Source organism: Meles meles, chromosome 4, assembly GCF_922984935.1.
Source record: "Meles meles chromosome 4, mMelMel3.1 paternal haplotype, whole genome shotgun sequence".
Lineage (NCBI taxonomy): Eukaryota > Metazoa > Chordata > Mammalia > Carnivora > Mustelidae > Meles > Meles meles.
Window position 1 is genome coordinate 117,773,794 of NC_060069.1, and position 14,436 is coordinate 117,788,229.

The window sequence follows — 14,436 nt, forward strand, 5'->3', positions numbered from 1 at the left end:
GTAGTTTATATGTCTCTAGGAATGCATCCATTTCTTCCAGATTGTCAAATTTGTTGGCGTAGAGTTGCTCATAGTATGTTCTTATAATTGTCTGTATTTCTTTGGTGTTAGTTGTGATCTCTCCTCTTTCATTCATGATTTTATTGATTAGGATTATTCCCTGCATATTTTCAGACCACAATGCTCTGAAGCTAGAACTCAATCACAAGAGGAAAGCTGGAAAGAACCCAAATACATGGAGACTAAACAGCATCCTTCTAAAGAATGAATGGGTTAACCAGGAAATTAAAGAAGAATTGAAAAAAATCATGGAAACAAATGATAATGAAAACACAACAGTTCAAAATCTGTGGGACACAGCAAAGGCAGTCCCGAGAGGAAAATATATAGCGGTACAAGCCTTTCTCAAGAAACAAGAAAGGTCTCAAGTACACAACCTAACCCTACGCGTAAAGGAGCTGGAGAAAGAACAAGAAAGAAACCCTAAACCCAGCAGGAGAAGAGAAATCATAAAGATCAGAGCAGAAATCAATGAAATAGAAACCAAAAAAACAATAGAAAAAATCAATGAAACTAGGAGCTGGTTCTTTGAAAGAATCAATAGGATTGATAAACCCCTGGCCAGACTCATCAAAAAGAAAAGAGAAAGGACCCAAATCAATAAAATCATGAATGATATTTCATTCTTTAATTCATGCCAACTTTCATTTTCTTCCTAACATCCACAATTTTCTTTAGAAATTTTCATTTTTTTTCTTAACTTTATCACCAAACAGTACATTTCTTCTCAAGAAATATTTTTCCAAGAAGCAGAATTGTATTTTATTAGTCAACTGAAGTAACTATCTGTGGCAGCAAACAACAAAGCCTTATCGATTTGCAAGTCCAGAGCAATGGGCTGGGCTCATGCATGAACTAAAAGACTAACTCTATATGCCAGCTTCTATCACAGCTATTTCTCTCCATATTTGTCTGTATCTATCTAGAATTTTGGAAAGTCCTAGAAAATAACTAATTTGCAAAAGCTAAATGCTTCAGATAAAAATAAGGTCCAATATTTCTAATTAAGCAAATTCTAGAGGTAATGATACCAAACTTTCACTGGACTCATTCCAAGAAAGCTTACTGGGAAGCTGGGATGCTTCACACACACTTTATTAACTCCCCTAACCATTAGACTTCTGGTGGAATGGCAGTCATGACTTATCTATAGGACTTGGGGTGTTTCTTCAGCAGATGATAAAAAAGAAACATTTTGAAAATTGGCAACTATTTATTTCTTCATTATTCTTCTCAAGGCACCTATAACTTCTTTGTTCCTCAAGCTGTAAATAAAAGGATTCAGCAGAGGAATTATTATTGTGTAAAATAAAGAATACATTTTGTCATGATCATCAGTGTGGCCAGAACCAGGACGCACATACATGAAGAAGAGAGTGCCATAGAACAACGAAACAGAGAGCAGGTGGGCACTGCATGTGGAGAAGGCTTTGCTCCTGCCCTTTTCAGACTTCTTTTTCATGATGGCAAAGAGGATACGGATATAAGAAACCATGATGGTCATGAAAGTAAAGACTTGTATAAAAGCAGAAAAGATTAAAACCAGAAGTGTATTAACTGTAGGATCAGTGCAAGAAATTTTGAAAAGTTGTAAAATTTCACAGTAGAAATAATGTATTTCATTGGACCTGCAGAAAGTTAATCGAAATAGCAATTGAATTGCTGAATGTAGAAAACCCATGAAATATGAAACACCAATGAACTGAGTGCAGAGGTTCCTGGACATTAAGACTGGATAAAGCAAAGGGTTGCATATGGCTATGTAGCAGTCATAAGCCATTACTACCAGCAGGAAACACTCTGTGGTGGCACTAGAGCCAAAAATATAAAATTGAGCCATACAGTCAAAAAGTGATATCACATGATTCTTGGATAAAAAATGTGTAAGCATCCTGGGAGTTACAGAGGATGAAGTACAAGCATCTGCAAAGGCCAAACTGCTGAGGAATAAGTACATGGGGGTGTGAAGTTGGGGATGCTTCCGGATGAGAAAAATCAGTCCAAGGTTGCCCACCATGGTGGTGAGATAGATGACCAAGAACACCAGGAACAGGGGGACCTGCAGCTCTTGAAGATCTGTAAGTCCTGTGAGAACAAACTCAGCCACAAGTGTCTTGTTTTCTTCTGCCATATCTGACCTGTCCAGATGTTAAAATAAAAGAAAAATATTGTTGAAACAGTTACAAAATAATCATTAAAACCATGTACTTTTTGTGTAACTGATGTATTTCTAAAATGTGCTTCTCATATGATTAGCAATTTTTAAATTTTTACCTTTATATGTGTCCTTTAATATACATTCAAAAATTTCCATAATAAAAAGTTTTAAATGATAATTCACCTAAAGTAACAAGTGAATTAAATACAAATCCTTCTCAATCCAACAGAGGTTTTAAGAACTGTATATGCTCATCCAAACATTATATGAAAGAAAGAAATTTCCCATTTTACCCAAGAAAAATGTAAATAGTTAAGAACAGTCAAGAGTACCTAAATTTCTACTGAACTACAACATCAAGATATGATAATCAAAACATTGAGATAGTGGAATAAGAATACTCGAGAGGGTCAATGCAATAATGGGCAGCCAGCTCAGAAATAGATTCCATTATATACAGAAATGTGGCATAAGACAATATGATGTTTCAGTTCAGTAGGAGAAAGATAATGGATTTAATGGATTGTGCTGCCATTCTTGGCTATCTGTCTGGATATGAACAAGGTTAGGCTCCTAACTCACAGCATAGATATTTTCTAAGAAATTTGGGAGACAACAATATAACATAGTGATTAGAGAAATTCTTATCCAGAAAAGAGTATTGGACAGAGTCAGAGGGCATATAATAGGTTGGGAAATACATTTTACAGCGTATATGAAAGATATAGATTTATGAATAACATAATACATAATATAAGAATAACATAAAAATAGATAAGAAAAAGGGAAACAATCTAAAAGAAGAATGAATAAAGGATATGAACAAGCAAGTTTACAGATGAATAACCAACAAATAAAATGAAAGGATGCCTAGTTTTCTATGTGTCACACATAAACACACATGTGCAAGTGCAGGCATGCACACACAAACACATACACAGATACTTCCTTTCTCGCCTATCAGATTAGCAGAAATTAAAGTGAATAGGTACTGTTGACTGAGGTGAGAAAAGTGCTTCTTTCATGTTAACTGTGGATCCATGAATTGCAACAGTCTTCTAGAAAAAGCAATTTTATATGATACCATTTAAATTTTTAATAAATACATATACCCTTTGACTTACCATTTTGCCTAACATATACCCTAGAAATAAAAGCACAACTATACAAAGATAGATATAAAAAGAATATCCAATGCATTATTTTTCAAGGTGACAAAGACCAGACACATCTACAGTGAGATGGCTAAATAAATCATATTTATGTACACTTATGTTTTGTAATACAATTCAGCTATGAAAAAAGGAGTCATCCCACTTGAACTGGGAATTTTCACGATGTATTTTTACCTGAGAAGAATATGATACAGAGAAGTATAAATAAGATTTCATTATTGTAAGATGAGCAATGCATTTTTAAATCTTTTACCTGGAAAAAATGTGGATATTAGAAATTAAGTTGATAGCATTGGGCTTTCCAGAATAGAAGTAGAGGTAGAAATGAGGGAAAAAGAGAAGAGGAAGAGAGAAGTCAAAATAAAAGTTCTATGAGAACAGCAACATATATATTGTGATCTCTTTCACATAAAATTATGTAATTGATTTACTTGTGTGTATATATACGTAGGCCTTTATACATACATAAAGAGATGTGTGAAAGAGTCTCCAACATGTTAATAATGGGGAAAAGAAACAAGAATGACAAAATCCTAGTGTTTTCTTTTTCAAGATGTTTTGTCACTGAAAAGTGCATTGTAAAATTAGGATGCAATCATCTGTTAATTTTGCATGTATATATCAGTTAAGGACAGAAATAGTCTTCAGAGAAATTAACATTTTCTTTTGGAAACTGTCAATGGGAAACAACTTTTAACCATTGAGAGTAGATACAATTTTTTTGATAACCCAAAATTACCTGTAATTGTATAAAATAGGGATTCAAATAAAACAAGAATTTTTAGAGGGTTTTTTCAATTTTAATAAATTTTTTATTAATCTTATTTCTCCATACTTACTTTTTAGTCACTGTTGTGAACTTAACATGTGGTGTTTGTATGAAGTAATGACATTGATTTTTTTTTTCATGATTTATAAATAGTCTCTGAAAGAAGTCAAAAAAGGAGTTTTCCAGTGAATACAGTTTCTTTTGTATTACCATAAAAAGAAAAAGAAAAACAGATATACAGATTGTTATGGTATTTCTTGGGATGAAAAAAACATTTTCATAATTTTATAGTCACATCTCTCAGTACTGGTAGAACACAAAAAATTTTTTTACCATTAGAATATATTTGAAAAATTGAGTTTGTTTAATGTAGAAATAGGAACAAAGGCTCTTTTTCAATGAATCAGTGATCAGTGTAAGAGAAGACTGTAAGATATTATTCTACCCCCACTAAAAATAAAGGAAGAATTTATGAGCTTTAGAATTTTTACTTTTGAATGTGTACCCACCAGGAACCCCAATATATACAACACAGACAAAATATTAATTGAAAATTAAGAACATAGGAGATTTTTGCTCTGCACAAACTGGTCCAACTTTATAGTCTCAAATAACCAAATGTTGGTTTTCCTAGTTTTAGTTCCTACAGCGTGTAACTTGGCCAATTAGTAATCTCTGTGATTTTTTTTTCTCGTTATGTGATAAATAAGACAAGGAGCAATTTTGAAGTTACCACCAGTGACTTTAGCCCATATTTGCATGATTTCATGAAATTAAAGAATTTGTGTTGTACTCAGCAACAAACCTTAGGCCATAAGTTCCCAGTCTGAAAACGTTACAAATAAGTTAGATTTGAGCTGCTTAGCTTATATCTCAATTAAGCAAACTTCACATTATGAAATGAACTCTGAATTTTTCTTACCATAATTATTGAATTTTTCTATTTTTCTTTCTTCTGTTAACCAAAGTTTATTATTTAAAAACTCCCTCCAGGGGTGCCTGGGTGGCTCAGTGGGTTAAGCCTCTGCTTTCAGCTCACTTCATGGTCTCAGAGTCCTGAGATAGAGACCCACATCAGGCTCTCTGCTCAGCAGGGAGCCTGCTTCCCCTTCTCTCTCTGCCTGCCTCTCTGCCTACTTGTGATCTCTTTCTCTCTCTCTCTCTCTCTGTCAAATAAATAAATAAAATCTTTTAAAAAATAAAATAAAAAAGGAAAAATAAAAACTCCCTCCAAAATGTGCTATCTACAGAGTAAAAATTCTAACTAAAATATACATGTTCAGACAGACGTTTACTTCTGTCTGTATAGATTTTGGTTGCTGATTTAAAAAGAAAAAAGTCCTTTCCAGGATGTTAGTTTCTTACTTAGGTGTTTGTTATCATACAGACAAATTGCAACACTACATTAATGAAAATTATGAAAATCTCTACTCTCTCACCTACTTCCTGTAAATCATGGGAAATTTGAAATGTTTTCTTAAAGTAACATAAAAGGTACAGAAATGAAGCAGTATTATTTGTGCATTGATTTTCCTTAGAAACTCCAAACTGGAGATAGATAGCATTTCTTCCTGCTACCTGCAAATCTATTCTTTAAAAATTTCTGAAATTCCCTTAATGCTTCAGAAGGATTCCCAATAGGATGAAGTCAAAGTTGTTCTATTGGGTCTTGTGAGCTAATCCTCAAATCATCTACACACCAATAGTTGTAACAATTAAAACTGTACATTCTGTCCTCAGGGTTTACCATAGGGACATGTTTATGAAATGTCACCGAATAGAGTTGAGAATAAGCTTGTTTTCCTTCCCCTTGTCTCTTTTAATGGTCCCACTACCCAAATACATTCTTGTCCACTTGGAAATCCCAAAGGTACATTAGAATTAACATATCCAAATCTGAAATTAAGATCTTCCTCCATTCTATCCCCAAACCTGGTATTCTTCCAATGTTCCCTGTCTCAGGGAATAGGGTATACAAACAAGTATTTGTGCACACCATAAATCAGGAACATATTCATGAAACTAACTTCTTCCTCAATTCCATTTTTTTTTACTACTATCTCTAGATGTTATGTACCAAAGATGTCTTAAATCCAACTACTTCTCTCTATTTATACAGTTAATCCTAAAATCCATAATGCATTCATCTCCTGCCTGGACTTATTAAATAAATTCCTAGCAACACTATCTGTATCTGCTCACACAGTCATCCACTTCATTTTCCATTTTCCACACTGATGCCCAACTGATTTTTATAAAATGCACACCATTTCACCATCATCCCCTACACACTCTCCATACTCGACATATATAAATAACTTCACATTCCACATAGAATAACAACAAAAATTGGTAATCCTAAATATCTATTTCTGGATATTTCTGAGAAATAGACCCAGTAATTAACTGTATACAGTTGAGGAAGGTTTTTTTTATTACATGTATATATTATTTACAGTAACACTAATTGAATTCACAAATAATAGCCAATATTTTACTGGATTGACATAATCGACATAATAGAAGTTTAGTTCTCCTTTATGTAAGTATGAAGTACATGTTCTTAACTGAACAGCTGTTCCTTCCATTTGATGATTCAGAGTAACAAACTCTTTCCAACTTGTCACTCAAGCATTTTCCACACATTATTTCCTTCAGGGTTTGTGTTTTCATTTGGATCAAGCTAAAAGGGGAAAGTTCATAGGGGATTCCAAATGTGAGGTTCTTATGACCCAGAAATGTAAGTGATATACATCACTTTCAATCCTAAACTCAATCATATCACTATAGTCAACTGAAAAGGGGGTCTGTGTGTCTAGGATGAAAAGAAAATAGATTTGGAGGTCACCTAACAGTTTCTTCTTCTGATTTGACTATAGTTTCTGATTCTCATTTACCTGTTTTTACCTTCCTTCTCCTGTAGACAATACTTTCAACAACTTCCCAAGGGAGTCAAATCCAATTCTCACCTAGCCTGTAATCCAAGAAAAAGCTAGGATCTCTGTTGATACTCTGGTCTCTCCATCAAATCCAGGTGTAGCTGTTCTCTGTCTGGAAACCAAGAAATTTTTTAGTATTTTGGCACGTTATAACTACCATTGACAATATGCAATTTTTGTAGGATTTATCTGTCATCCTCTGGAGAACATGAACTTTGCACAATATCCAGTCTTTATCAACATAATATTGTCAATATAAATGAACCAGCCTGTGCTCTACAAAATGTCCCCCAAATAAATATTCCTTCTGTCCTCTTAACCCATTACATTCTCTTCTTAGTAAACTCTAGGCCACTCAAAAGAAACAAGATGGGATTGGGAGGGAGACAAACCATAAATGACTCTTAATCTCACAAAACAAACTGGGGGTTGCTGGGGGGAGGTGGGATTGGGAGAGGGGGAGGGGGCTATGGACATTGGGGAGGGTAAGTGCTATCATGAGTGCTGTGAAGTGTGTAAACCTGGCAATTCACAGACCTGTACCCCTGGGGATAAAAATACATTATATGTTTATTAAAAAAAAAAAATTTGGAAGGGGAGGCGAACCATAAGAGACTATGGACTCTGAAAAACAACCTGAGGGTTTTGAAGGGTCAGGGGTGGGAGGTTGGGGGAACAGGTGGTGGGTAATGGGGAGGGCACGTTTTGCATGGAGCACTGGGTGTTGTGCAAAAAGAATGAATACTGTTACACTGAAAAAATAAATAAAATGGAAAAAAAAAAAGACTTACTCTTTTTGAGGGATCTATCCACCACAAGAAGACCTCTGTCCTTAATCTGATTTTCTGACTATGTTACAGATTAACAACATTTTGCTAAGTTAAACTGGATATTGGATGTTCAGAAGCTGTCCCCAACCCCAGTGTTTAGCCTGTCTCTATTCCAGGGATCTCACTATGTGGCCAGCAAGGCTACCCTTGTGTAGGCATAGATATAGGGTGGATCTGAACTATCTGGAGATTTGGCAGTTGTCTCTGATAAGTGTCAGAAAGTGTAGAATGTCACCCCAACCCCAATTTCTCTGTGAGTTCTCCTCTCCTACATGCTCATTCCTACTCCCAGCCTGTAGCCCCATCTCTGCCTTACCTGTCTGGCTTGAGTGAAAACAGGTAGTGGATGAGCTGATTGTTGGAAGATTAGTATGACTTCACTTGCTAATTTCACAGGATTTCCCACACTGGCTTTGGCTGCTGCCTGACAAGCTTCAGGTTCTTTTTCAGACGTGACTAGAGACTCTGGTCATGTCCTCCCACATCTGGTCTTCACAGATATATCCCAGGCTACCTCTCTGAACTGAGTTATCACTGTTGGAATTGGTCTGTTCTCAGGAAAAAGTGAGTCTCAAAAATTCAGAGTCCAAGAAGGGGATTTAATTCCTTGTCCCTTGTCTTGCTACCTCCCATTCTTTCTGTTATGAGGTGATGTCGTCAGCCTGGAAATGACCTAGATCTATGATTCTAGTCAATGATTTGTTGAGCAATCCATGGAATAGGTACAGCAATATCCACTGCATTCTACATGGCAGAAAAGAAATTAATTTAAATCTTTTCCATCTTTGTCTCTGAGATGGTATATAAAAATATGGGCATGGGGAAGTAGAATGTGAAATGTTGGAAGTAGAAAGACGGTCCCTAAAATGTTTTGTCCCACTAATATCCTCACACTCTACGGACTGTTGGTGTTTTCAGCTTTTGTGCCAAAGTCTGTTGGAACTTGTGATCTGGTCTCTTAAATGGAATAGGGCTTGGCTATCCTGAAAGACATTCTGTCTCTCCCAGCTTTCTATGGTCTGGTAACCCCCTAACCCCTCTTTTATACCCTCTCTCTACATGCCCCAGCCCATCCTCTACAGTCACTTTTGAGAAGTAAGTCTCTCAGCCACTCTCAGATACTGAAGAAATTTCCAGGTGTTGGCCATGCAATGCAGTAATGGGAAGCATCCTCCAAAACTAAACATCAAGGCTGTCCTGCCCACACACTCTGCAGGACAAAGTTCATTGTGATGTAGCCAAACATGGAAAGAACGCAGTGAGAAATAGTTTTTTTTTTCCAGTGCGTGAAATGGGAATCTAGGCAAAAGTTCTTCTCTTCTAAGGTTACTTATGATAGGCAAAATAACGGCCATCAATGACATGAACCTAAAAATACATTAGGTTGCATGAAAAGGAAGAATGGGGGCACCTGGGTAGCTCAGTGGGTTAGGCCTCTGCCTTTGGCTTAGTCATGATCTCAGGGTCCTGGATCGGGCCCCACATCAGGCTCTCTGCTCAGCAGGGAGCCTGCTTCCCCAACCCCCGCCTCTCTCTGCCTGCCTCTCTGCCTACTTGTGATCTCTCTCTCTCTCTCTCTAATAAATAAAATCTTTTTTTAAAAAAGGAAGAATGAAGGCTGTAGATAGAATGACAGTTGCTTATCAGCTGACCTTGAAATAAAGAGATTTTCCTGAATTATCAGGAATGGTCCAATGTAATCACAAGGTCCTTAAAGTGGAAGAGGGAGGAGGAAGAGTCAGGTTCTAAGAAACTGTGACAACAAAAGGCAGGTACCAAGAGCTGCAACCCTGCTGGCTTTGAAGCTGCAAGAAGGGGCCCATGAGCCAAATGGTGTAGACAACTTCTCAAAGTTGGAAAAGAGGAAGAAACAAAGTCTTACCCAAACCTTCCAGAAAAGAATTCACCCTGCTAACACTTTGATTTTAGTCTAGTGAAATTCATGTCAGACTTCTGCACTACAGAACTAATATAATAAGTGTATATATTTTTAAAGCCACTACTCATGGTTATTTGTTAACAGCAATAGAGAATACAATACCTCATACTATTAATTTGCCTCCCTGCCTTCCAAATACCAGTCCTCTCCAGCAGGGAAATTAAAAACAACATGTCTCATTCCTCCTCTACTGTTGCATCCTCTGTCTCCCTCCCAGGGAAGGAGGGTCCTCCCAGGGTCAGAAGAGGTAAACTTGTCCCCTTTTAGGACATGTCCTCCTTGTAACAGGATAGCAAGTATAAGACCCTCTAGTCATAGAAAAAAACAAGAAGAGGTGAGTTCACCAAACCTGGTATATCCCTAGTGAAAAGAAGGAAATAAATAAATTTAGAAAATCTCCACTTAAAGAATCCCTAAAAAGTCAAGAACTAGCTTTTTCCAACTTTAAATACCATGAAAAGAAACATAAAATAGGATCTTCATTTATTTATTTTAAAGACTCTATTTATTTATTTGTCAAAGAGAGCAAGCACAAGCAGGGGAACAGCAAAAGGAGAGGGAGAAGCAGGCTCCCTGCCAGCAGGGAGCCTGCTGTGGGACTCAACTGGGATCAGGACCTGAGCTGAAGGCAGTTGCTTAACTAACAGAGCCACTCAGGTGTCCCTAAAATGGGATATTTAAATTGCATGGTTTAATATTTGCAAAAAATTTATCCCCAAGGACTAAGGAACTTCTGTGGTTGTTTCTCCAGGGTAACTGTGAAGATGGCATTTCAGCTATATATCACCTGTGCTGACAAAAACATAGAGAATGTAACAATCTGCTACTGGATTACACCCCACCTTAGTAACAGTGTTGTTTGAAAAAATAAAGAAGACATTGACATATATTGACATATATAGACAGATAACAATTATACACAGCCAATACCTAAAACAGTCTGCATTGCACATAAAGGGAGAAAAAGAGAAAGTTTTGCCGCTGCTCTGGAGTGTAAAGAGGTGATGACAGAAAGTTAACAGAGACTTGGCACTCACAGAGAGCAACATGGTTCGAATGAGCCCACACAGCAGAAGCAGGGCTCAGATGCAGTGAGAAGAGCAGAGTCTGAGGAAACTGAGCCCCACACAAACAGTGCTGAAACCAGTCAGCCCCACCGCCGGCTTTGCTGTTCCATGAGACAACAAATTGTGTCTATCCTCAAATCAAAATAATAGGGATGTGTCATGAATACGGGGATATCTTTTCTTATTTTTCACTACAGTATTCACAGGTCTATATGTAATAAAGTCAGAAAGCCAGACAGAAAACACAGAAGACTTTTGTAAGGAAAAAAATTTGGTTTAAGTTGCATAATTATGAGATGATCAAGCACACCTGCTATTTCAGGTTGTTGTCAATTCGGGGGGCAGGAGGGATGGGAGGGAATGTATTCAACTGGTATATTTGTGCTGGAAAGAAGGTGCCTGGTGAGATTATTCAATAAATCAAAAAGTAGAAATTTTTAAAGAGCTCAGAATTATTCATTATATTGCAGGAAGTAATTAGTTTAAGTGTTTAATTGCTAAAGTGTTGTATCTTTCAATGAATACAATGCAAATATGTTAATTTTCAAAATTACTTATAAACCTCCTAGATATATTCATATTAAATGAGGAATATATGTTGTCACATTTAGTCTAACAATATTACTTTGGCATATATAGTGTTTGCATCATTATAAACATCTATCAAAGATATTTATATCTACAAACTCTTGAAAATTACTTGTTCAAGAATTATCTAGGAGGGCATGAGTAGTTTCTAAACAGAAGATTTACACAAGCTAATTATTCCTATAAAAGAATATAAGTTCAGGGCCACCTGGGTGGCTCAGTTGGCTGGGTGTCCAACTCTTGATCTTTGCTCAGTTCATGATCCCAGCCAGCATCCAAAGCCCTGCTTTGGACCCCATGCTCAGCAAAGAGTCTTCTCTCCTCTTGCTCTGCCTGTCTCCCCACTCATGTTCTTTCTCCCTCTCAAATAAAAAAAAAAAGAATATAAGTTCAAAAAGTTTTAAAATGTGTGTATCTGGAAACACAAAGCTCATTAAAGTTACAAAGATACAATAATTTAGGTATTCTGTTTCATTTTTATCCTTGAGGATGGATTATAAACAACAAGAGCACAAAGTAAATGGAACCTGTCTTTACCATGCTCATTAATTATTTTGATAATCATAACAACTTAGGATAAAAACAAGTCTATCTACTCTGAATTTTTTATTCATTCATTTAACAAGTATATTAAGGCCCTGCTATGTGCTAAACCCAGGGACACATGTTTTATTTAAACAGAATAAAATCTAAGGAATAATGAAAGTTTTCCCGAGAAATATTTATTTCTTTATAATTTTTCTTAGTGCCCCTAAAACTTCCTTATTTCTTAGGCTATAAATAAAGGGGTTGAGCAGAGGGATGATAATCGTGTAGAACAGTGAATACATTTTATCCTGATATTGATCTGGGCCGGACCCAGGACGCACATACATGAAGAAGAGAGTGCCATAGAACAAGGAAACAGAGAGCAGGTGGGCGCTGCACGTGGAGAAGGTTTTACTCCTGCCCTTTTTGGACATCTTTTTCAGGATGGCAAAGAGGACACAGGTATAAGACACTATGATGGTCATAAAAGTAAAGGCTTGTATAAAAGCAGCAAAAATGAAAACCACCAGTGCATTAATAGATGGGTCAGTGCAAGAAATTGTATACAGCAGCAAAATTTCACAGTAGAAATGAGGTATTATATTGGACCTGCAAAAGGTTAATCTAAATAATAACCCTACATGAATTGTGGGATGCAGAAAACCAATTACATAAGACAAACTTATCAACCAAGTACAGAGCCTGTTGGACATCACCACTGGATAAAGTAAGGGGTTGCATATGGCTACGTAACGGTCATAGGCCATCACTACCAGGAGGAAACATTCTGTGGTGGCACTGGAAGCAAAAATATAAAATTGGGCGATGCACTCAAAGAGGGATATCATTTGACTTTGGTCTAAGATGTTGACAAGCATCCTGGGAGTCACAGAGGATGAGGAACAAGCATCTGCAAAGGCCAAACTGCCAAGGAGTAAGTACATGGGGGTGTGAAGATGGGGATGCTTCCAGATGAGAAAAATCAGTCCGAGGTTGCCCGCCATGGTGGTGAGGTAGATGACCAAGAACACCAGGAACAGGGGGGCCTGCAGCCCTGGAAGATCTGTAAGTCCTGTGAGAACAAACCTGGTCACCTGTGTCTTGTTTGCCTCCATCATATGCACAGGGGCTGATCACTGCCAGGAGAGAATATGTAAAGGAAAAACTTTTTTTATTATTTTCTTTGATTTTTTCAGTTTTCCAAGATTCATTGTTTATGTACCACGGCCAGTGCTCCATGCAATACATGCCCTCCTTAGTACCCATCACCAGGGTCACCCAACTCCCCATATCCCTCCCCTCCAAAACCCTTAGTTTGTTTCTCAGAGTCCACAGTCTCTCATGGTTTATCTCCCTCTCCAATTTCCCCCAATTTACTTTTCTCTTCCTTCTTCTAATTTCCTCCATGCTATTCCTTATGCTCCAAAGTAAGTGAGATCATGTGATAATTGACTCTCTCTTCTTGACTTATTTCACTCAGCATAACCTCCTCTAGTCCCATCCAGGTAAAGGAAAAACTTAATCAAGGATCAGGAAAACTTGTATTATATGTCAATATCATATCCCTCTATTTCTTTTTTTTTTTTTTAGGAAGGAATTTATTTTATTTTATTTATTTATTTATTTATTTATTTTTAGATTTTATTTATTTATTTGACAGAGAGAGAGATCACTGTAGGCAGAGAGGCAGGCAGAGAGAGAGGAAGGAAAGCAGGCTCCCTGCCGAGCAGTGAGCCCGATGCGGGGCTCGATCCCAGGACCCTGAGATCATGACCTGAACCAAAGGCAGAGGCTTTAATCCACTGAGCCACCCAGGTACCCCTGGGAAGGAATTTAAATAGATCTTCTGTATGTTTGGTGATCAGCAAGAAGCAGCTATTTCTGATGGCCCTTACTCAACAAATAGTAAAGTTTGGAGTTACTCTTTTTTAAAACACACTAATGATGTTAAACATAGGTAGTTTCAGGAAGTAAAATTCATTAAAAACACTTTTAAATGTGTGTATATACTAATGTGTGTGTGTGTGTGTTTGTGTGTGTGTGTGAAATACTTGAAGAGACACTGGTTCAGGTTCAAATGTATTTTCACCTTTTCTTGGTCACTATTTCATATCATTTCTATTGAACAAAAACTGGACTATATATTTGGTATTGATATATATCATTCTCTCTCTCTAAGACATTACTGTATAGAATAATGAGAGAGTAACTTAAAAATCCCATTTCAGCTATTTTCTGTCTATTATCATTATGTTATTTGAGTCTATATTCAACAAAATCTTCTCAGATTCCTAAAAGACCCTTTTTTTATTTTTTTTTATTTGTTTATTTACAGTATAACAGTGTTCATTGTTTTGGCATCACACCCAGTGCTCCATGCAGT

At 36.7% G+C, this 14,436-nt stretch overlaps 2 protein-coding genes across 2 annotated transcripts; both read right to left on the reverse strand.

Moving 5' to 3' along the window:
• Positions 1-1,273: 1,273 nt before the first annotated feature.
• Positions 1,274-2,191, reverse strand: LOC123940532 (olfactory receptor 5AC1-like). Its single transcript, XM_046003413.1, has one exon. It carries the CDS (start codon positions 2,189-2,191, stop codon positions 1,274-1,276), a length of 918 nt encoding a protein of 305 aa, XP_045859369.1.
• A 10,056-nt stretch (positions 2,192-12,247) lies between these two features.
• On the reverse strand, positions 12,248-13,171 carry LOC123940528 (olfactory receptor 5AC1-like). Its single transcript, XM_046003407.1, has one exon. The coding sequence runs from the start codon at positions 13,169-13,171 to the stop codon at positions 12,248-12,250; it is 924 nt and encodes a 307-aa protein (XP_045859363.1).
• Positions 13,172-14,436: the final 1,265 nt, after the last annotated feature.

Coding starts and splice junctions, on each gene's coding strand:
- LOC123940532 (XM_046003413.1), bottom strand. CDS start 2,191: ATGGCAGAAGAAAACAAGACACTTGTGGCTGAGTTTGTTCTCACAGGA.
- LOC123940528 (XM_046003407.1), bottom strand. CDS start 13,171: ATGATGGAGGCAAACAAGACACAGGTGACCAGGTTTGTTCTCACAGGA.